The sequence below is a fragment of the Salarias fasciatus genome, chromosome 13 (genome assembly GCF_902148845.1).
Source record: "Salarias fasciatus chromosome 13, fSalaFa1.1, whole genome shotgun sequence".
Taxonomy (NCBI): Eukaryota; Metazoa; Chordata; class Actinopteri; order Blenniiformes; family Blenniidae; genus Salarias; species Salarias fasciatus.
The window spans coordinates 28,411,009-28,434,866 of record NC_043757.1 but is presented as its reverse complement, the minus strand read 5'-3'; the positions used below and the strand labels follow the sequence as shown (position 1 = coordinate 28,434,866).

Sequence of the window (23,858 nt, the reverse complement as noted above, 5' to 3'; positions counted from 1 at the left end):
CAGGGAGGCGGCGGGGCGGCAGGGAGAGGGCGGGGCTGCTTCTTCTTGACGGGCCGCTCACCCTCGCTCGTAGCTTGGCGGGACGCCTGGCTCCCCCGGGCCGTTACGTAACCCTGGCACGCCGTCTGTGAATTCCCACCGTGTCACCGGATCGCCGGCGGCCGGCCCCGGGAACATCTCTATCCTGCCGCTGCGGTCGCCATGGCGGCGGCTGGCTGTTGTGAGAACGCGGTGTTTTCACACAGACGTCCGTGTGCAGCTGGTAGAAACGTCCTTTAATGGAGTTTTAATGAGACAGAGCGGCGACAGCAGGAGGAGAGGCGGAGCTTACAGCCGGGACTCCGCCTCCCTACACCACACACACCTACACACATGGCTTTTTCACAATCTGCTGAACTCAGACGTGCTTCAAGTTCCTCTCCAGGGCCGAACAGTCACCCCCCCCCCTCCATCCGGGGTGACCTCCGACCTTCCCGGGGTCTTCGACGATGTGGATGCACCTGCAGGGCCTCTGCGTTTGAAGAACATGCTTTTTCTCACCTTTATAGAACTACATTTTCATATATTTTTGTCACATACAAAACAGAAAGAAGTCCGTTATATACATCCTCTGTCTGACTCAGCAGGTCCTCCGCCTGCGGCGGCGGCGGCAGAGCGGCGGCGCTGCCGGGCGAGGCGTCGAGCAGTCCGGTTGAAGTGTTCATGGCGTCTACGTTTATTCTACTCATGCAGCTCAAAAGAAAGAAAGAAAGGAAAATGGGAATAATGTGGAGAAATCCTTTCAGGCTGTTGGTCGGTTCACGTCTAAGAGTCCCGGAGCGAAGACGCATCCCGTGTCCTGTGAAGACCTGGTCCACTTCTGGCTGACCCACCACTCCAGAACCGGTCAGAGTCAGAGCCTCAGTCAGTCTGAAGCACATCAGATGGGGGTGGGGGGGGGTTAATGGACTGGGCCATGGGTTTCCACTGGAGCCCAGTTGGGTCCTCTGGGTCCAGTGGGGTCCAGTGGAGTCTAATGGAGTCCAGTGGGGTCCACTGAAGCCCACAGGTGTCCACTGGGTCCAGGGTGACCCCTCATACGGGCCGGTCCACGGCGTACTGGCAGGGGCTCAGGTTGGACACGGGGTTCTGCACGGCCGGGTAGGCGAAGTTGGCGTGCTGCTTGGCCTTGAGCCGCAGGCTGGCCAGGCTGGAGTTGCAGGTGTCTCTGTACATGTAGGGTCCGGCCGTGGAGGCGTAGGGGCAGGCGGCCGCCGTCACCGCCACCGAGTTGAGCGCCGCGGGGCCGTTGAGGTTGTTGAGGTTGCCCAGGTTGTTGAGGCCCGAGGCGGGCACTCCGGCCACCGCCGACGGCACCATGCCGGACGCCATGTTCATGGAGGGGATGGAGCTGGGGGGCGAGAACATGGGCTGGGAGGACAGCGGGCTGACGTTCATGGAGTTGAAGAAGGGGAAGCTCTTGGCGGACAGCGGGCTGCTGGCCAGGCCCTTGGCGGCCCAGTTGTTGTAGGAGTATCCCGGGTACACGTCGTCGTACGGCTGCATGAGTCCGTTGAACTGGGCGCCGAAGCCGTTCTTGCACAGCTCCGCCTGCTGGTTCCGCTCACGCTTCCTCCACTTGGCACGCCGGTTCTTGAACCACACCTGCAGAGACAGGAGGACAGGAGCTCAGGGGGGGCGGCAGACCGGCCGATCCAGCCCGGATCTGTTTCACCTGGACCGGCTGGTCTCCCAGTCCACCTGATCCGTCAGTATCAGTGAACCAGCAGGGTCTGCCCCAGTATGAGGTTTAGACCGAACTGATGGAGCTGCAGTGATCCCCCGCACAGCGTTGGTTCACCCAGAACCCAGAACCCAGAACCCAGAACTCAGAACCCAGAACCACCCGTCCATTTACTCAGTGAAGAAACACGAAGAGTCGGAGACGAACAAGTTCTCAAGAGTCCAGAAAGTACATTTAACATCACACACACACACACACACACACACACACACACACACACACACACACACACACACAGGTTTTCACTTATTCCACTCTTTTGGGTTCTTCTGCAGGAAGTTATTTTTCTTTGAGAGTCAATAAAGAGTAATTCTTGTGCATATGCAGACAGAGGATCCTAACCCCTGTCAAACAGCTTGAGTAATATCACGAGCACGCCGCGCTGGATCTGGAAAGACATAATGATCCCGGAGAGTAAAGTTGGAGTGTTTCCTCAAACAGTCATATTAGGCAGGCTTATTAAAACTAATCAGTCACTTATTTGAATAATGAGATCTCAATGAAAGAAATGTCAGGGAAGGGCAATCTTCTCATTTGTCATCTGATGGTCCTATTTTGGGGGGTTATGAACAGGATTAAAGCTTTAGTGGAAAATCAAAATTAAGGGTTTCAAATGGAAACTGTGTGGAATGTTGTGGACAAACTTTAGCGAAGAATGGCGCTGAACGGACGGCGGCGGGCCGAGCGGCGTGCTGGTCAGCTGTTAACACCTGTGTTATTAGCCTGACGGTAGGATAATCTGGTATCAGATGTTTTATCACTTTAATCCTCATAAAAGTTTTATGGGTGTTTGTGGTGTTGACGGCGGCCCCGGCGGCCCCTGGCACACGCCGCCCATCACCCGAGCCTCTGTTATTCCAGCAGCAGAATGCTGCCGACCACTGATACGGCCAGAAAGTGCATGACTGCGAGTTTTCCATGGCGCCCAGCGGCGGCGGGGAAACCCCACGAAGGACAGCCACTCGATCCGCACTGACCGGGGTCCAGGTCTGAGTCCCAGCCTGAATGTCAAGGTTGTTTCAGCACACTGCACCACAGCTGCTGAAGACACACACCCAGCGTCCCCACACACTCATGTCTCCTGAAGACACACATCCAGCGTCCCCACACACTCCTGTCTCCTGAAGACACACACCCAGCGTCCCCACACACTCCTGTCACCTGAAGACACACATCCAGCGTCCCCACACACTCCTGTCACCTGAAGACACACATCCAGCGTCCCCACACACTCCTGTCTCCTAAAGACACACACCCAGCGTCCCCACACACTCCTGTCTCCTGAAGACACACACCCAGCGTCCCCACACACTCCTGTCTCCTGAAGACACACACCCAGCGTCCCCACACACTCCACATGCCAGCAGACCAGGCTGAGGTCCAAGCAGGAGGCCTGTTGTTGGATCTGGACTGAAGATCTGTCCAAATCCTTCAATCAGTCATTCCAGATTTAAAAAACTTCACTGCTACCAGGAAAGTTTACTTCAACCAGAGGTCTGCACCTCAGCTGTAGAGCCACATGGGGCTCAAAGGCCCCTCTGGATCTACAGCCCCTCTAGATCTACAGCCACTCTGGATCTACAGCCCCTCTGGATCTGGATCTACAGCCTCTCTGGATCTGGATCTACAGCCCCTCTGGATCTGGATCTACAGCCCCTCTAGATCTATAGCCCCTCTAGATCTATGGCCCCTCTGAATCTGGATCTACAGCCCCTCTGGATCTGGATCTACAGCCTCTCTGAATCTGGATCTACAGCCCCTCTAGATCTGGATTTACAGCCCCTCTGGATCTGGATCTACAGCCCCTCTGGATCTGGATCTATAGCCCCTCTAGATCTACAGCCCCTCTGGATCTGGATCTACAGCCCCTCTAGATCTACAGCCCCTTTGGATCTACAGCCCCTCTAGATCTATGGTCCCTCTGGATCTGGATCTACAGCCCTTCTGGATCTGGATCTACAGCCCCTCTGGATCTGGATTTGCAGCCCCTCTGGATCTGGATCTACAGCCCCTCTGGATCTGGATCTGCAGCCCCTCTGGATCTACAGCCCCTCTGGATCTGGATCTATAGCCCCTCTGGATCTGGATCTGCAGCCCCTCTGGATCTGGATCTGCAGCCCCTCTGGATCTGGATCTACAGCCCCTCTGGATCTGGATCTACAGCCCCTCTGGAGCTCACTGGAGTTTGCTCCAGGAGACGCTGACAGACATCTATGTTCTCTCCACAGCGCTGACGGCTTCTTCAAAGACCTGAAATGAATTTAGAACTTTAATCGTGTTCTCAGAGGTCTCTGATGAGCTAAAGGGGGGAAGTGGTTATGGTGGGAAGACCTCAGGTCCTGGACTAAAAGTGTGTGTGACCCCAGACCAGTGGCTGCAGAGGAGCGTCACGCTGACAAATGAAGGAAAATAATCATAAATCTCACGTTTTAAGGTTAATTATATCCTGCAATCCAGAGGTGACGAAAAGTCCAGACGGCATCGAAACACTTATTTATGGAGTGATAGCGGGGCCAGGGCTAAAAGGGGACGGGGGCAGGAGGGTGGTGCCTGGATGAGAGGCTGTGTTGTTTGGAGGCAACAGTCGGCAAATAAAAGGACGTCTGCAAGACTAGAGAGGTCTGCAGGTCTGGAGAGGTCTGTACACAGCAAATTTTCCAGTGTTGAATTAACTCTGAAAGTGTTAAGAGTGGTCTCATATATACACTGTTGTAGTGTTAAATGTAAGTGTTAAAATATACACTTTAAAGTGTTCATTCTAAGAATTAACACTGTATAGAGTTAAATAGGAACACTGGTCAACAGAGAGGAATATTAATATGACTCTACAGAGGGTCAGCATTAGAAAATTAACACTGGTCAGTGTTGAGATTTTAACACTACAAAAGTGTATATATAAGACCACTCTTTAACACTTTCAGAGTTAATTCAACATTGGAAAATTTGCTGTGTAGGACTAGTGAGGTCAGCAGGTCTCGATGGGTCTGCAGGACTAGTGAAGTCTGCAGGTCTAGAGAGGTCTGCAGGTCTAGAGGGGTCTGCAGGTCTAGAGGGGTCTGCAGGTCTAGAGGGGTCTGCAGTATGCCAACGATGCCATGTGACCCACAGCAGTAAAACAGCAGGATTTCATGAACCAGGCTGTGAAGGTCTTGGTTCCTGGACATGAACATGTGATTCAGTTCCTCTTCAGAAACCATGAAAGAGCTGGAACCTCCTGCGGGGTCAGACCGGAGTCTGGTCAGGATGGGGCTGAGGACAGGAGTACCCACCCGGACCCGGGCCTCGGTGAGGTTGGTCCACACGGCGATCTCCTCCCGGGTGCTCATGTCGGGGTAGCGGTTCCTCTGGAACGTGGCCTCCAGCTCCTGCAGCTGCTGGCTGGTGAAGTGCGTCCGCTGCCGCCGCTGCTTCTTCTTCAGGGAGCCGTCGTCAGCGCCGGACTCCTCCAGCTGGTTCTGGTGGGACTTCTCTGTGTCTGCGGCACAGGAGGAAACCATCAGAAACCAGCAGGAAACCAGGAACAACCGGAAGGAAACCAGGAACAACCAAGAGGAAACCATCAACAACCAGGAGGAAACCAGGAACAACCGGGAGGAAACCAGGAACAACCAGGAGGAAACCAGGAACAACCGGGGGTGTTTTGTCGGATTAATCGGTTGCACGTTTGCCAAGCCAGGATGAAAAGACGCGGCTAGTCCAGTCCAGTGTGGATCATCAGGATCCGTTCACAGCGTTATTATGAAGACCAGGAGATCGATCCCAGAATCACTGATTGAAAATGGAACAAGGACACAAGACCAGCAGGCAGCGCTCCTTCAACTATAAGAAGAAGTAAAACATAGAATCCACAAGAAAGGAACAGGACTGTTGTAAAGCAGGAGGGACACATGTCCCATTAACACCCTGTCCTCCACAGACTCTGTCCTCAGTACAGGTCCAGGATGGAGTGAGGACTTTTCAAGTCCACTAATAAATCCTGGTGTTTTCTTTAATGTGGCCCAGAGGAGTGCACGGAACTCGGGTTATGTGACGTAGAATTAGGTTCACAGAACATTCCCCTCTGTGTCGTGTTCTCTATAGAATCAGCTGTTCTCCTGCTGTGTTCTGTTCCATCCCTCATCATGAAGAACAAACCTGTCCGGCCAGAACAGAACCTGCAGCAGGTGAAAACCAGACATAGAAATATTATATATTAATATTATATTTGTTCCAGGACCCAGAGACTGCACCTCCTCAGCATCAAGCCGTAACGTTCTAGGTCTCCTCTCGGCTGAAGTAAATCTGTGTGAGACACATCCTGCCGTGCTTCCTCTGCAGAGTTCACAAACTATCTGGTGCTCCGTCCCAAACACCTGCAGAAACAGGTAGAGCTGGCAGAGGTGAAGATTCAGAGGGAGAAGAGGAATCTGGAGGTGACTGATCTGGACATTGAAATTAAAAAAAGGAAGCTTAGGATATTGGACTTAGAGATGGATAAACTGGAACGGGAGGCGAGGAGACAGAGCAGTTCACACTGAGTGTTAATCATTTTTACTGTTTCTCTCTCAACTCCAGAATGAAAGATTATTTCATGACATAAGACACCATCCAGTGATGCTCTACACTTCCTACTGCTGGTACAACATCCCCTGGTAAACCAGTTCAGCCCCTGGTAAACTGGTTCATGCTGGGACTAGTGTGGACAGAGCCACTCTGGATGTTTAATTTGCTTCATTTCCATCTGCAGCTCCTCTGGATCTGGATCTGGATCTGGATCTGGATCTGGATCTGGATCTGGATCTGGATCTGGAGGTCTTCTCCGCAGCTGTGTGATCAGTGCATTCAGCAGCACCGCCGTGCACGCTCACACAGTTCAGTCCTGCTTCATACGTCCTGCGGCGTGCACGTGCACGAGCACGGGCGGCGTGAGACACCAGCTCCGGAGCGGCCGCCGGCCTGTTTCTGCTCACACCGGGCCGAGAAGAGAAAGAGCACTGGGATTGACTTCGACTCCGTCACCATGGCGACGCCGTCCCCAGTCCCAGAGTTCAGCCTGCGGCTCGCGAGCGCCGACGCCCGCCCCGGGCGCCGAGCGGCCACGTTACGACTCCGCCCCTCCGCCGCTTCTCCCCCCCGCAATCTGAGGACCTCACAGAAAGCAGCGAAATGAGTGGCGGCTAATCCCGGGATCAGGCCTTTGTGGCGGGCGGGCCGGCCGCTGTTTGGCCAGGGCTTAGCTCTCTGGAGCAGCGGGGTTTAACAAGAGGCTCCGCAGGGCCACCGGCAAAACCAATAAGGGCCGGGCCGGCCGGCGGCGGGAAACCCACGCCGGATAAGCCGTCACTTAACGCCGAAGTCTGGAGCACAATGGAGGAGAGAGAGGGCCGACCGGCCTCCACACAGATCACCTGCCAACCTGGTCCACAGCAGGAGAACCAGGGGAACGGCGCACACACACACACACACACACACACACACACACACACCCACACACACACACACACACACACACACACACACACACACACACACACACACACACACACACACACACACTGCAGTGGCGCTCGGGGGACGCTGGGGGACAATAGGACTCTCGCGGCCGTTGGGCCGGGCTGGGCGCCCGCGGCGGAGGCGTCAGCCCGGCGCAGCAAGGTGTGGCAGCCTTTTATCCTGGCAGCACAGGCCGGAGTCAAGGCTGCATTCAGACCGACGCACAAAGCAGCACAAAGCCGCGCTGCGCCGCCGCCGCCTGTTTGCAGAGCGGCTTTGATTGGAGACAAAGGGACGGACAGGGAGGTGACACTTTCCTAACAGGCCTGTCTCCCAGCCAAAACCACCGCAGCTCAAACACAGGCCCTGTCAGGACACCTGCTCCGTCCCTCCCGTCCCCCCGTCCTCCCCGTCTCCTCCTGAGCCGGGGCTCTGGGTGGAGCCGTCAGGTGGCGGACTGCAGGCCCGGGGCAGCAGCAGGTCCAGGTCCTGCTCCACCTCTCCCTGCAGAACACTTTGACTTTCACAGTTTGTTAGGACTGAATTCCGACCCACACACACCTTAGCAATAGATTGAGTTACACACACCCGGAACTCACACACACCCGGAACTCACACACAACGACCGGCAGCAGCCAGGATTCCTGCTGAGACCCGCCCAGGACCCGCTGCACCGCTCAGGCCTCAGTGGCCCGGGAGGGAATCCAGCCCACAGGTACTGCAGACCCCCAGGTCCTGATCCAGACCCCCAGGTCCTGATCCAGACCCCGAGGTCCTGATCCAGACCCCCGAGATCCTGATCCAGACCCCTCAGGTCCTGATCCAGAGCCCCAGGTCCTCAGGAAGAGCTTTACTGATCCAGAGTCTGCTCCTGGAACAGACACTGACACCTTCGTTTTGTAAATCAGAAGAATTCAGGCTTTCCACTGCACAGCTCGTCCTTCATGTTTTCTCCTGCTGTTTTTCGTCTGTTTCAGTGAAGTTTAGAAAGTAAATCACTTCAGATTCAGATTCTGCTGCTTTGTTTTAATGTCTCTAAATTATTACAGCCGTCTTCCTAAGTTCCAGTTTAGATCAGAGAACAACAAATTGTCCTTTCAAAGGCCTAACACACACACACACACACACACACACACACACACACACACACACACACACACGCCTGGTATTTCCAGTATTCGCTGGTTTGCGGGACAGAGTTGTCTGATTTTGGAGCGCGAGCTGCGCCGCGAGGCTGCGGGAGTCCCGCGGCGGACGCGACGCTCAGTGCGTCTCACGCGCTCCTTTGCAATTGATTTCCATATTCAAAGTCCCGCCGGGTTCGGTTTGATCGCCGCCAGAGCCCCAGTCCGGTCCGACGCCAGCGACGCAAATCACCTGAGAGTTTAACAAGGCCGCAGCCTGGGCGCGCGGACCCATCCAGACTCCCGGCCTCCACCCGGACAGCGCGCGCACACGCACACACACACACACACACACACACACACACACACACACACACACACACACACACACACACACACACACACACACACACACACCCGTCGGAGCGTTAGGAGAGGAGCTGCAACATAAACACGCAACGCGCGTAAAGTGCGCGCGGCAGGACGCACCGGCCGTCTGGCTGACAAACGAGAGCCGGGACGGCAGATCTTCATTTGGGAGAATCAGCGAAAATAATTTGACTTCAGGTGAACAAGCAGCTCGGTTTAATTCCAAGAAACCCGGAATCACCGGGTCAGAACGGAGAAACGGGAGACCTGCTCTCCGCCAGCGGTCTGTCACCCGGCCCGGGTCAGAAAATCAACGCTCCGTTTTTCACTTCAGTCCAGTCCAGTCCAGTCCAGTCCAGTCCAGTCCAGTCCAGTCCAGTCCAGTCCAGTCCAGTCCAGTCCAGTCCGCTCACTGAGCTGCAGGAAAGCAGCAGTTTGTGTTCTGTGGAAGAAATTCTGCTGAGGAGCGATCTGTTAACAACACGGCTTATAATAATAATAATAATAATAATAATAATAATAATAATAATAATAATAATAATAATAATAATAATGATAATAATGATAATAATAATAATAATAATAACAATAATAATAATAAACAATTACAGCCTATTTAATCAGTTGTCAGATCTTTGCACATTTTCTTCAATTTGGCGCATCGCTGCAGTTTGATCCGCCGGTCTGATCGACATCCGTGTGTGTGTGTGTGTGTGTGTGTGTGTGTGTGTGTGTGTGTGTGTGTGTGTGTGTGTGTGAGAACACACCGCTGGTGTCCTGGCCTTTACATCCCGGGTCGTGCTGCGGAGTCCCGGAGTCTGAGAGCGACAGCGCCGGGCTGCGGGCCTCTCCGTCCGTCAGCAGGTTAAAATCCATCAGCAGGCTCTGTGGACACACACACACACACACACACACACACACACACACACACACACACACACACACACACACACACACACACAAGGAAGTGAATTATTAAAAGCCGCCATTAAAACCGTGTTCCGGTGCTGAGGTCGTGCTCGTGCTCGTGCTCGTGTCCCGTTTGATCTGGATCCTTCCGGACTGATGAAGACTGTTTCACGAGAATCGGGACCCGACACGGAAAATGGAAAATATCTAAAACAAGCTCTGTTATGAAGCGCTCACCTCATCATTAGTAACATTCAGAAGCGTCCAGTTGAGGCTCCAGAGCTGCCCCCCCCCCCCCCCCCCACACACACACACACCCAAAGTATGGGCAGATCTAAATCTGCCCCCTCTTGATTGTAGTGTGTGTGGTTATTTGTTTAGATTGTGTGTGTATTCTGTTTCTATTTTCTCTTGGATCTTTCCATGGAGGGTGGTGTGAGTGTGTGTGAGTGTGTGTGTGTGTGTGTGTGTGTGTGTGTGTGTGTGTGTGTGTGTGTGTGTGTGTGCCGGGGGGGGGGGGGGGGGGGGTGCAGTTGTCTCCCTGTTTAGTAGGACTCTGACATCAGGCCTATAACAGGCCCCCCTTCTGGACCAGTGGAACACAAAACACTGTGACATTTCACTGAGGTGCTGCTCAGCAGAGCAACACACACACACACACACACACACACACACACACACACACACACACACACACACTGGATCCCCGAAAGAAAGGTTTTTGACCTTTTACTTTTTTCAGTAACAACAACATGGTCAACAAAACACTGTTTCACTGTTTCCCCTCATTAGGACCGAAAAAAGGTCCCACAAGGCACGTCGTGCAGGTTTTCCTATCCTTGTGGGGACATTTGGCCCCCACAAGGATAGAAATACGAGTGTATACACACACACACACACACACACACACACACACACACACACACACACACACACACACACGGCCCGCTCTGGAGTCACTCCACTGAGAACACTTCTCTGGACCCGGCCGGCGGAGGGTCTGGACTCTCTGACTGAAGCTCCTCTCAGGTCTGATCTGATTGGTTATTTTGAACAATGTTAGAAAAGGAGCTGGACCTGCTGATGGGGGATTGTCTTCTGTTCTACCAGGAGACGCCTCAGGGACCAGGGGGGACTGATCTGTCCATCTCAAGACCGTGAGGTGGACAGAGGGACTGAGGAGGTTCCAGACGGCAGCCCTGCTGCGAGCCTCCTCCGTCCAACACGCTGTCTCTCTGCAGGAGACAAACAGTGGACGGCGCCTGAGCTCCAGTCTTGACCAGCTGCACCGCCGGACTTTAACCTGCCGGGTTCTCCTGGAGAACCGCCGCCTCACGCCGCTCTCTGGGAGAGTCCTGCAGCTCGCTGACCGTCTCCTGTCCATCATGCAGTGATCAGACGGGCTGATCGCCGCCGTGCAGGTGCAGGTGAGTCCCAGAGCCTGGACCCGGGTCCACCTCCCGGAGGACCGTCCACTGCTCAGACCAACCCGGAGGAACCTGAGGGAACCAGGAGGAACCTGGAGGAACCTGGAGGAAGCTGGAGGAACCTGGAGGAAGCTGGAGGAAGCAGGAGGAACCTGGAGGAACCTGGAGGAAGCTGGAGGAAGCTCAGGAGTCGGCTGGCTGGGAAATGATGGTGGATTCTGGAGGGTTTTGGTCCAAAAGTAGACTCTGTGGAGGATCTGCTCCTGGGGGGGTCCAGTGGAGCTCAGCTGCTCTGCTGATGGAAAAGACTCTCTGAACTGATGTTATCAAGGAGGTTTCCAGAGTCCAGAGGGAGAGACTGAGGCCTCCGTCAGCGTAGCAGAGCAGAGCGAACCACACTGGATAGAGAGACCCTCTGGAACTGCTTCTTCTTCAACCTGAGCCGGACCTGAACCTGAGCTGGACCTGAACCTGAGCCGGACCTGAACCTGAGCCAGACCTGAACCTGAGCTGGACCTGAACCTGAGCCGGACCTGAACCTGAGCCAGACCTGAACCTGAGCCGGACCTGAACCTGAGCCGGACCTGAACCTGAGCCAGACCTGAACCTGAGCTGGACCTGAACCTGAGCCAGACCTGAACCTGAGCCAGACCTGAACCTGAGCCAGACCTGAACCTGAGCCGGACCTGAACCTGAGCCGGACCTGAACCTGAGCTGGACCTGAACCTGAGCCAGACCTGAACCTGAGCCGGACCTGAACCTGAGCCAGACCTGAACCTGAGCTGGACCTGAACCTGAGCTGGACCTGAACCTGAGCCAGACCTGAACCTGAGCCGGACCTGAACCTGAGCCGGACCTGAACCTGAGCCGGACCTGAACCTGAGCCAGACCTGAACCTGAGCTGGACCTGAACCTGAGCCGGACCTGAACCTGAGGTGGGTCTGAAAATGTCAAAACACAATCTGTTGAGAGGCTGCTGGCAGGGTTAACTCCTGCATTCATCTGGATTAATCCGGATTAATCTGGGTTCATCCAGGTCCATTAGGATTCATCCAGATAAATCTGGATTAATATGGGTTAATTTAGAATAATCTGGTTTAATCTGGGTTAATCTGTGTTCATCTGGGTTAATCAGGATTAATCTAGATAAATCTGGATTCATCTGGATTAATAAGAATTTATCAGGACCCACATGGATCAAAATGAACCCACGTTAGTCCAGACCAGGTTCTGCAGCAGAAGCGTCCTTTCAGCGTCCAGCTGTTCTGGATCCATGAAGAACCTTGAACCTTTAAAGGAGGCGGGAGCGGCTCAGGAAGCTTCATCCTTGATTTGAAGCCAGGCTCAGTCGAGACCATCTGATGAAATGTGAGCCGCTTGTTCCCACTTTTCCACATTTCTTGTGGTTTTGCTGTTTTTACCAATTTTACTTGAACATGTTTTATTCCCAACAGCCCTGTGGAGCTGTAATGAAAACACCTGCAGTGTTTCTTCAGGCTTCTTCAGAGGGGCTGAGGAGCCACACCAGGCTCCAGAGCCGCAGGTTGAACACCCCTGCTCGACTTCTGCTAGACCGACCAAGGCTGATGAATGAGTCCAGATTAATCCACATCACTTACAGGCCCACAGAGGAACCAGAGAACCAGAGAGTAGAGGGGGGTCTGCCTGGGTCTGCTGGGGGTCCAGCTCCAGGCTCCTGTCCACAAACCCCCGTCCTCCTGTCTCACCTGCCAGACTGTCAGACACCAACAGAGGCAAATACCGTCCAGCAGGTACATGGATTCAAACCAGCAACTGTGAGGGGGGGGGGGGGGGGGGGGGGGGGGGGGGCTTCTTCAGTAAAGAAATGAAGGTGGATGAAAATCCGACCGTGAGCGCTGGAGCTGATTCACAGGAGGGAGAGCAGCAGTGGTTAGCCCTGCCACCTCACAGTGGACGACTCCGGGTTCGAAACACTCTGTGTGTGTGTGTGTGTGTGTGTGTGTGCGTTCTCGTATTTCTATCCTTGTTGGGGCCAAATGTCCCCACAAGGATAGCAAAACGTGGAACGACGTGCCTTGTGGGGACCTTTTTCCGGTCCTAAGTAGGAGAAACAGTGTTTTCTTGACCATGTTGTTGTTACTGAAAAAAGTAAAAGTGCAAAAACATTTCTTTAGGGTTAGGCTTTGTTGTGGTGTGGGTTAGGGTTAGGGTAAGGGTCAGGGTTAGGGGCTAGACATGAATGGGAGCCAATGGAAGGTCCCCACAAGGATAGAAATACGAGACTGCGCGCGCGCGCACGCGCGTGTGTGTGTGTGTGTGTGCGTGCGCGCATTAGCAGTCGCCAAGTGGCAGCAGCCTCATTAAAATATATATCTGCTGATAATAATCAAAATAATAATGGAGCCCAACCCCTGGTTTTGGGTTTTTGGGAGATTGCGGGTCCATCTGCCGCAGCCCGCCTCCCTGCGCGGGAATTATTCATAAACGCGTGGAGAATTAATTCCCGGGATTAAGAGTTGATTAAGATGTGTGTCACTTTGCTGTCTGAGAACTTATTAAGGGCCTCCTCGAGCCGGCGGCAGATGGAATTTCAGTCCAGTGTTTGTAGATGTTAATTTCTGCCCTCCTATAACAGCCATTTGCATATGATTGAGGCGGCGCGGCCGCGCGCTCCTGCGGCGCCGCGCGCGGGAATAATGGTGTGTGTGGAGGCCAATAGAAGTCCCGAGCAGTGATTAACACATCAAGTATTCATCAGGCTGATCGAAACACCGGCGGCCCGGGACTCAACAACCATCCCGGTGTTTACAGAGCCGGGCCCGCGGCCCGCCGCGCGGCCGCCGGGCGCGGGGTTCGATTGCCGTTCCACCGCCTCTCACAACCCAGGCGTTAAAATAAGAATTATTCCTTATCCAGCATAAGAGCCAGAATTCTTTCCCTCATTCGGATTTAAATGTAGGAATTGTTTTGTTTTTTTGCTAATAATTCAGACTTTTTTTTTAAAAGATAAAATTTCTTACTCCTGACATTTTCTCACCCGCCTGGATTTTTCTTCCTATTTTTGCGGGTTTATTTTCTCATCGTAAATCAGAATTCTGATTTTCGTTGAATAATTCGTTCGGACTAAAGTTTTTGTTCCTCCGTCCTCTCCACGCTGCGCTTTCATTTCCCACAATAACCCTGCACGATAAAACGAGATTAGAATATTTTAATTCGACAATATATTAAAAAAAACACATATATTCAGAAATAATAATTTGGAATATCCACGGAGGATAAATGCGTGATTTTCTGCTGCGTTTAAAATCAGCGGGTTAAACCAAGCTCTCCATGAATCCGGATAAATAAAGAGTGAAGGGGAAATGAGAGGAGGAACAGCAGATCACCCCCTCACCCCCTCTGAATGATAAAATATTATTTGGGATCAGGGTCCTTCCCGTCCCGGACCTCTGGATCCCGGAACCGCGTCCGTGTCGGTGCGCAGACCGGGACCGGTCCGGGGCTCACAGCAGAGATTTCCATTCCGTCCCGAGGCCAAACGGAGTCCGGATTAAACAAATGTCATTTTCCTACGTCCTGAGGCAGGGGATGCAAAAGAGGCCAGAACCGGCCCGACGGTCTGAGCGGAATCAGAATCACCCTCCGGCGCTGAATGTCACCATACTAAACTACATTTCTGAACCGAAACGCTGATGCGTTTTATTTCTGAATTTATAAACGAAAAATAACTAAATTACAGACAGCAAAAAATATTCTGTCGTTGTAAAATAAAAAATAAAAAAAGGTGTTTTTAGCCTGTTTAAAGGAGAGAGCTGGAAGAGGTGGCTTTCTCTGTTCCGCTGAATTAAAACGGATTTATATATATATATATTTATCTTAAAAATATTTATGAAAATAAAACAAAGCGCGTGAGCGGAGAGTGAGAGAGACGCCGGTGCGCGGACTGCGGTCCGTTAATGTTGTGTTATTTGTGTTACTGCGGGTGTTTGTCTCTGCTTTACCTGGGGACGTGTGTGTAAAGTATGTATAAGGTGTGTGTAAAGTGTGTATAAAGTGTGTGTAAAGTGTAAACGCTCCAGCGGCTCAGGCCGAACGGAGCCTCGCGCTGAACGCAGAGCGCACGGCGCGCCGCTGCTGCGCTCCGCGCTCCGCCGGGCCTCCACCTCCACCTAAACCTCCACCTCCTCCTCCTCCTCCTCCTCCTCCTCCTCCTCCTCCTCCTCCCTGTCCCTCAGACCCGGACACCCCGGCCCTCCAGACACCCCGGCCCTCCAGACACCCCGGCCCTCCAGACACGCGCACAGCCCGGGCCGTGATCCTCCACACTGCGGCCGCAGGAGCGGAAAGGCCGCGCGGAGCAGCTGTCCGACAGGCCTCACACACACACACACACACACACACACACACACACACACACACACACACACACACACACACACACACACACACACACACACACACACACACACACACACACACACACGGAGGAAAGAACAGGACCAGACGGCTTCTAGACTGATGGGCAACCGGGCTCACACACACGCGCGCGCACGATTTAAACCGAATTACATGAAGAGGAGAGTTTTTTTTCATCCAGACTGATATTCTGACAGAATGGAGACAGGATCCAGAGGAGAGAGCAGAATAAAGCAGAGGCTGCTGAACTCTTCAGTCCGGTGACTCCCTCATCTCTACTTCAGCTTTATAAAGTGAAATAAATCCGAATTTTCTGTGCAGAGAGCTGACTCCTGGAGAGGCCGCTTCAGTCAGAGAGAAGCACTTTTTAGATTAGAAAAAACAACCCAAAACAAAACAAAACAAAACAAAACAAAACATCGGTTTATGTCTGAAACAGTCTCTCAGTAAAACCTGCTGCTTTGACGGCTCATCAGGACCGGACCAGAACCACGGCCGGGCCTGGTCTGGCCCGTGGGCCGTGTGTCCTTGTATTTTGTGTTTTTTAAGACTTTCATCTCTGAAGGATTTTCTCCTCCCTCCTCCCTGACAGCCGGACCGTCTCCATCTCCTCCTCCGGCCCCGGCCGGCCCGCCCTGCTCTGGAACCCCAGCTTTACGCACGGCGCGCGCGGCGGACAGAACTCACATGGCGTCCCGGGCGGCTGAGATTAATCCGTGGAGAAGGCGACGGGCGGCTCTGCGGCGGGCTGCGGGCTGTCCTGGCCTCGGGCCCGCTGCGGACATGGACGAAAAGTTTCCCCGGCGCGCGCAGAGTCAGAAAAGACGAGAGGCGCTCGCGGTCCTTCTCCTCCTCTTTCTTCTTCTCCTCCTTCCCTCAGTGCTGTCAGACATGAAGGCTGTGGAAGAGTGAGGCTTGATCCCCACGCAGAGTATAGGGAGGGAGGGGGGGCGGGGGGCAGGGAGGGGGGGGGGGGGGGGGGGGGGGAGGAGGGAGGGGGAGGCCTGCTAAATATTGTGTGTGACAGCTTCACTGTAGAAGGGACGGCCTCTCTCTCTCTCTCTCTCTCTCTCTCTCTCTCTCTCTCTCTCTCTCTCTCTCTCTCTCTCGCTATCTATCTACTATATCAATCTATCTGTCTATTTTCTATCTATCTATAGGCCACGAGAGCACACGCACTGCAAAAAAGCACACACAAACACACACTCTCTCTCTCTCTCTCTCTCTCTTTCTCTCTCTCTCTCTCTCTCTCTCTCCCCCTCCACTGGTCAGGTGTGTAGATGAAGAACAGAGCTGCTCTCCTCACATCTGCTCTGTCATCCAGCGGGGCAGGTTTCAGAACCAGAACCAGAACCAGAACCAGAACCAGAACCAGAACCAGAGCTGCCTTGTGTTGTTTCCATGGTGACAGTGAGTCCGGCCTGCAGTGGAGAGGAGGACGTTCTGTCAGTGGTTCTCTGGGTTCTCCACACTCTGCAGCTCCAGCACCAGGACCCACACCACGTAGACACATAGAGTGTGTGTGTGTGTGTGTGTGTGTGTGTGTGTGTGTGTGTGTGTGTGTGTGTGTGTGTGTAGCTGAACTGGCTCCTATCAGAACTGTGATGCTGCTTCAGCCTCCATCACTGTAGTCTGGATCAGATCAGCTCTGTGATGGATCAGACCAGCTGGTGGATCAGATCAGCTGATGGATCAGATCAGCTGATGGATCGGGGCATACGGTATAGTTCGTGCAGTGCCTGGACGCCTCGGCTCCCTCCTTTGGCCGTCTCCTCAGTCAGCAGCTCTGGTCTCCGTCGGTCCCTGTGACAGGTGGAGGTGAAGGACGTCCTGGTTGATCAGAGCGGTCTTCCCTCAGCGGCGAGCTGCAGAGAGGACGGAATCGTCTCCCCTTCACCTGGGCCCAGCAGAGACGTGACGCCGAGCCCTGCAGCTGCTCCATCCAGGCTGCACGGTAACACCAGGGACACGTGGACACCCGAGGACCAGGACCGGGACGGACAGCGGGTCTGACATCACAAGGCGGGCGTGATGAAGACGAGCAGTTGGAGGTCACTCCGAGCCTGAGGACGAAGAAGAAAGGTCCCCCTGAGATCTGTTGGATCTTCTGGATCTCCGCTCCATCCAGCACCATGTTTCCAGAGAACACAGAGAACCAGAGAAGATCGGCAGTGAGCAGCAGGTCCCTGGTCAGAGGTCAGAGGTCAGAGGTCAACGGAGGACTGCATGGAGACCATAGAAAGACGACAGGAAGTCAAAGAAGCTGTGGAGCCAACCTGCAGTGAGCAGAAGAACCTCTGGGAGCTGATGGAGACCACCAACGGGTCTCTGCAGGGAGCTGAGGCTACAGGTCCACCAGGACCACAGACCTGGACCAGACCGGGTCTGAGGGGTCTCCTCCAGACCTGGACCAGACTGGGTCTGAGGGGTCTCCTCCAGACCTGGACCAGACAGGGTCTGAGGGGTCTCCTCCAGACCTGGACCAGACAGGGTCTGAGGGGTCTCCTCCAGACCTGGACCAGACAGGGTCTGAGGGGTCTCCTCCAGACCTGGACCAGACAGGGGCTAAGGGGTCTCCTCCAGGTCCGGGTCCAGGTCCAGGTCCAGGTCCAGGTCCAGGTCCAGGGACGGGAGCTGAGGCTCAGAACATTCCTGCTGCAGTGAGGACCAGCTGCTGGACTTACAGGTGAAATGTTGCAGCTACAGTTTCTACAGGTGATCAAACAGCGGGCCGGTCCTCATGCTGCCAGCTGCACCAGGGCTGAGGGAGACGCAGGGACACAGGACACACTCCCACACACACTGAGCTGAGGCTGGACAACCTGGACAAGACATCCGCAGACACCTGGGACAAAGCTCCAGGACGAGGCTTCAGGACGAGGCTTCAGGACGGGGCTTGAGGACGAGGCTTGAGGACGAGGCTTGAGGACGAGGCTTCAGGACGAGGCTTCAGGACGAGGCTTCAGGACGAGGCTCCAGGACGAGGCTTCAGGACGGGGCTTCATTTCCAGCTTCATCGTCCCTGTCAGGCACATTTCATGAAACTCCAGCTGTGATTCCGGCATCAGTAGAGCTGGGGGTCAGCGACCCCTGACCCCTGCTGGGCTCCATGTGGCTGAGGGGTTCAGGTGGAGCCGCCCTGCTGTGACGGGCGGACTGCTCACCTCCATGTCTCTGCAGGCTGGGATCCGCAGTCCTGGACCCGGGTGGGTCTGGGTCCGTGGGGCTGGATTCCAGCTGGGTGGTCTGGAGACCGTCATCTCCGGGACCAGCTGAGACGTGTCCTCGGCTCCTCTGGACCCTCTCTGACGCCTGTCCTCTTCCTCGGGAACTCCACGGTCAGCTAAGCTCCTCTGGAGCGTTTCGGCACTGTGCAGCAGTGGACAGCCCTGCTGGCACAGCTGCATGCAGGCTGTGGGCAGACCCAGCAGAACGCTGGAGGCTCTCCGCCCTGCCTCCGCCCTGCCTCTGCCCTGCCTCCGCCCTCCACCCTCCGGTCTGCCTCCGCCCTGCCTCCACCCTCCACCCTCCACCCTGCCTCCATCCTGCCTCCGCCCTGCCTCCACCCTCCGCCCTGCCTCTGCCCTCCACCCTCCGCCCTGCCTCCACCCTCCACCCTGCCTCCATCCTGCCTCCGCCCTGCCTCCGCCCTCTGATGGAGCAGTTCCTCACACTGGTCCCTCCCTGGTCCCCCTGCCTGCAGCCTCAGCCAGACCCTCTGAAGACCTTAAGGTCGTCATGATGAGCGTCGTAACTCCCACTGCTCTGCAGACCATCCACAGATCTACTGATCTGGAACCAGACCACACCGATAAGCTGGTCAAAGTAGAAGTTTGTCTGAAAGACAGAAAAAGTGAAAAAGAGTCGGAATGTTCTCCGCCTAGATTCAGATAAAACTGAAATTATTTCTGCGTAAAAAGTCTTCAAGTGGTTCAAAATGCTGCAGCAGGAGTTCTGAGGAGAACCAGCAGGAGAACACATCAGAACAGTATGAGCTTCTCTTCACTGGCTTCCTGGTAAATCTACAATAGAACCTAAAATCCTTCTCTTTTGAATTGAATTGAAAGTCCTTTATTTCGTCCCACAGGGGGAAATTGCAGAGTTACAGAAGCACAGCACCGAAAAGAAATGTGGAAAATTACAAAGCCCAACCATACACAGAAAAAGTTAAACACAATTTGAATATACATTTAGGATAGATATAATTAAATAACAGGCATAAACCGACATAATTAAATACTGTTAACTCTTAACCTATAAAGCCCTGAACAACCAGGAACCATCAGAGCTGTTAGTCCCAGACGGTCCCAGGAGAACACTTGGTTCTCAGAGAGCTGGTCTGCTGGAGGTTCTCGGTTCTCCACAGCAGAACAGGAGCAGAGCTTTCAGCTGCCAGGCTCCTGTCATGAGGAACCAGGTCCAGGTCCTGTTAGGGGGGATACAGTCTCTGCTTCAGGTGAGAGCTGCTGCAGGACTTCCTGGACCTTTTCTTAGTGAAGCTGCTGCAGGTGAAGAACGCTGGAGAACCGACACTGAGGTTCTCCTCTCTCCTCTCTCACTCCGCATGCTTCACCACCATGTGCTGTTAACCCATTAACCACTGTGTCTCTTCTATTGTCTTTTTCTCTGTCTCTTCTTTTTGGTAAATTGGATTGAATTTTTTTTATCTTTTGGTAAATTAGATTTTATTTTTTAATTTTTTTGGATGAACAGGATTTTTGGGGGGACAATTAGATTTTCTTTCTTTCTTTTTTTTTGGATAAATTTAATAAAAAATGTTTACAGATTGGATTTAATTTCTTTATTTTGGTAAATTGGATTTTATTTCTTAATTTTGAGTAAATTGGATTTTATTTTTTAACTTTGTAAAATTAGATTTAATTTCCTTATTTTATGGTGAATTGGATTTTTTTCAAATGTATTGGTGAATTGTTTTTTTTTTATTTTTTTGGGTAAATTGGATTTTATGTTTTTATTTTTTGGTAAATTGGATTTTATTTCTTAACTTCGTTGGAAAATTAGATTTCTTTTTTTGTTGAATTGGATTTTATTTATTATTTCTTTTGTTAAATTGGATTTCATATTTTTTACGCTTTTGGTGAATTGGATTTTATTTCTTAATTTTTTGGAGAATTGGATTTCATTTTTTTTTGGTGAATCGGATTTGTCAATGGCAGCGACGCTCTGCTGACGTCATCAGCTGTGTGCAACCTACCGTGCTGCACCAGTGCGCCTTTTGTCCCGCCCTCTTCCTGTTGTGAGCAGAAAGTATTTAATTTTCTGAACAGTATTGGATTTTGGTGTGGTTATAATAACATTGTGAGCATGTGCCTTACAGACATGACAGATATAGTTTGAATCCAGGTTCCGGTGGCTCTTCAATCGGGCCCCGCAGCCTCACGTCAATCAAACTGTGTCATGTTGAGTTGAAGCGCAGAGCTTTTCCACGTCAGTGTGTTTACCAGAAGCACTGACAGCTGCACAAAACTCCTCTTTTTCTCCTCGCATGGAGCCTTTTCTGCGCGGCCGATGAAGTAACGACGCCTGGACACATCCCGCCATCACTCTGTGGAATGACTGACCTTTTCACCTCGGCTTTTCATCGTTTTCAGCTGAACTTTGCTCCTCTTCATTCACTGTTGGCCGGCTAGCTGGCTAGCATTAGCCGCAGCGAGACTCCATCTTCGACACATCAGCCTCATAAAGGCAAAATAAAGGTAATAAAGCCGTCCGCGGAGCACCGGGGGTACGTGTCGGTGTGTGTGAACCTCCGGGGGTAGGTGTAGTGGAGGTGGAGGTGAAGCAGAGCAGTGTGATGGCTTGAGGAGGGAGACACTGCAGCCTGCGGGCAGGCTAGCACCGGGAGCTAGCTGGCTAGCTGCAAGGAAAGGCTCAGATATGTCCTCTGAATGTATGAAACAGCTTAAATATCCGATCAGTTATTTGGTCATCCTGATAAATATCTGATGACACTGTTAGATATCTGATCAAACTGCTAAATATATGATCGCTTGGATTATTGTCCGATCACACTGTCAAATACCTGATCACACTGTCATTACTGATCACACTGTCATTACTGATCACACTGTCATTACTGATCACACTGTCATTACTGATCACACTTTCATTACTGATCACACTGTCAAATGCCTGATCACACTTTCATTACTGATCACACTTTCATTACTGATCACACTGTCATTACTGATCACACTTTCATTACTGATCACACTTTCATTACTGATCACACTGTCATTACTGATCACACTGTCATTACTGATCACACTTTCATTACTGATCACACTTTCATTACTGATCACACTTTCATTACTGATCACACTTTCATTACTGATCACACTGTCATTACTGATCACACTGTCATTACTGATCACACTGTCAAATGCCTGATCACACTTTCATTACTGATCACACTGTCATTACTGATCACACTGTCATTACTGATCACACTGTCAAATGCCTGATCACACTTCATTACTGATCACACTGTCATTACTGATCACACTTTCATTACTGATCACACTTTCATTACTGATCACACTTTCATTACTGATCACACTGTCATTACTGATCACACTGTCATTACTGATCACACTGTCAAATGCCTGATCACACTTTCATTACTAATCACACTTTCATTACTGATCACACTGTCATTACTGATCACACTGTCAAATGCCTGATCACACTTTCATTACTGATCACACTGTCATTACTGATCACACTTTGCATTACTGATCACACTGTCATTACTGATCACACTGTCAAATGCCTGATCACACTTTCATTACTGATCACACTGTCATTACTGATCACACTTTCATTACTGATCACACTTTCATTACTGATCACACTTTCATTACTGATCACACTGTCATTACTGATCACACTGTCATTACTGATCACACTGTCAAATGCCTGATCACACTTTCATTACTAATCACACTTTCATTACTGATCACACTGTCATTACTGATCACACTGTCAAATGCCTGATCACACTTTCATTACTGATCACACTGTCATTACTGATCACACTTTCATTACTGATCACACTGTCATTACTGATCACACTGTCAAATGCCTGATCACACTTTCATTACTGATCACACTGTCATTACTGATCACACTTTCATTACTGATCACACTTTCATTACTGATCACACTTTCATTACTGATCACACTGTCATTACTGATCACACTGTCATTACTGATCACACTGTCAAATGCCTGATCACACTTTCATTACTAATCACACTTTCATTACTGATCACACTGTCATTACTGATCACACTGTCAAATGCCTGATCACACTTTCATTACTGATCACACTGTCATTACTGATCACACTTTCATTACTGATCACACTGTCATTACTGATCACACTGACATTACTGATCACACTGTTCAATATCTGATCACACTATCAGTATGTGGTCACACTGGATGGAAAGATTTAAATGTCAGATGTGTGTAAAGATTTAAATATCTGGTCCAGTCACAGCGTATTCACATTGAATGCACCTTGATTGATCTTAATCCTTCTGTTCATAGCTTTGAGTTGTGTTTCACTGATCTCTCACCTGAACCTGCCCCTGTTTCTGTTAGTGGAGTGTCCGCCCACTGAGTGAAGGATCGCAGCCTCTTCTGCTGTGAATGTAAATCTGTGAATCTCTACGCTGTACAGTCATCCCAAAGGCCAGGAGAGATCCTCTGCTGGCCTGGTTTTGACCCCCGAACCAGATGTTTGCACCCCTGAACAGATATCACAGCACCCATCTAAACCACTTCAAAGGTTAAGGAAGCATTGTGTGTCATTGGAAGACATCAAACTGATCGAAATTCATTTCATTGTTATTGTCTTCACTGTAAATACAGAAGAAAACCCCGTGTAGGCTGAATGTTTCTCACCACGGCTCTACTGTATTGTGCATCATCAAGAGTAGCTGTAGGTCTCACTGGAATCGTGTGTGTGCGTGTGTGCATGCGTGTGTGTGTGTTGTCGGTGGATTACACTGACTGCAGGAAGTGGATGAGCCGAGCAGGCCAGCAGCACTCACCTCAGTGTTCACCATAACTCAGACTGCCAGTCGTCCATGCGAAGGAAAGAAGAGGAACTCACTGATAACACACACGGTTAACTAAGCAGTCACGTGTCCCGTGTGTGTGACGGTTTGCTCAGATGAGGTTTATTAGCTTTGCCTTAACCTGACTGACTGACTTCAACTGATTACCCTGCTAGCTCCTTCAGTGAGGCGGCAGCTGTGCAGCCACATGTGGCTCTACAGCCGCTCTGCAGTGGCTCCAGGTGTGTGTCGTAGTGACGTCGTCCTCATGAAACTTGATGGAAACACT

The 23,858-nt window shown here is 51.9% G+C and overlaps 1 protein-coding gene across 1 annotated transcript; it reads right to left on the bottom strand.

Moving 5' to 3' along the window:
• Positions 1–262: 262 nt before the first annotated feature.
• On the bottom strand, positions 263–16,373 carry pitx3 (paired-like homeodomain 3). The gene is made up of 4 exons (XM_030106716.1): positions 16,170–16,373; positions 9,516–9,633; positions 5,053–5,258; positions 263–1,644 (listed from the first exon to the last, which is right to left on the bottom strand). The coding sequence occupies exons 2-4, from the start codon at positions 9,622–9,624 to the stop codon at positions 1,075–1,077; spliced, it is 885 nt and encodes a 294-aa protein (XP_029962576.1). The 5' UTR covers positions 9,625–9,633; positions 16,170–16,373; the 3' UTR covers positions 263–1,074.
• Between the last annotated feature and the right edge of the window lie 7,485 nt (positions 16,374–23,858).

Coding starts and splice junctions, on each gene's coding strand:
- pitx3 (XM_030106716.1), bottom strand. CDS start 9,624: ATGGATTTTAACCTGCTGACGGACGGAGAGGCCCGCAGCCCGGCGCTG. Junction 5,259..9,515: donor TAAAGGCCAGGACACCAGCG/GTGTGTTCTCAC, acceptor CCTGTGCCGCAG/ACACAGAGAAGTCCCACCAG. Junction 1,645..5,052: donor TCACCGAGGCCCGGGTCCGG/GTGGGTACTCCT, acceptor CTGTCTCTGCAG/GTGTGGTTCAAGAACCGGCG.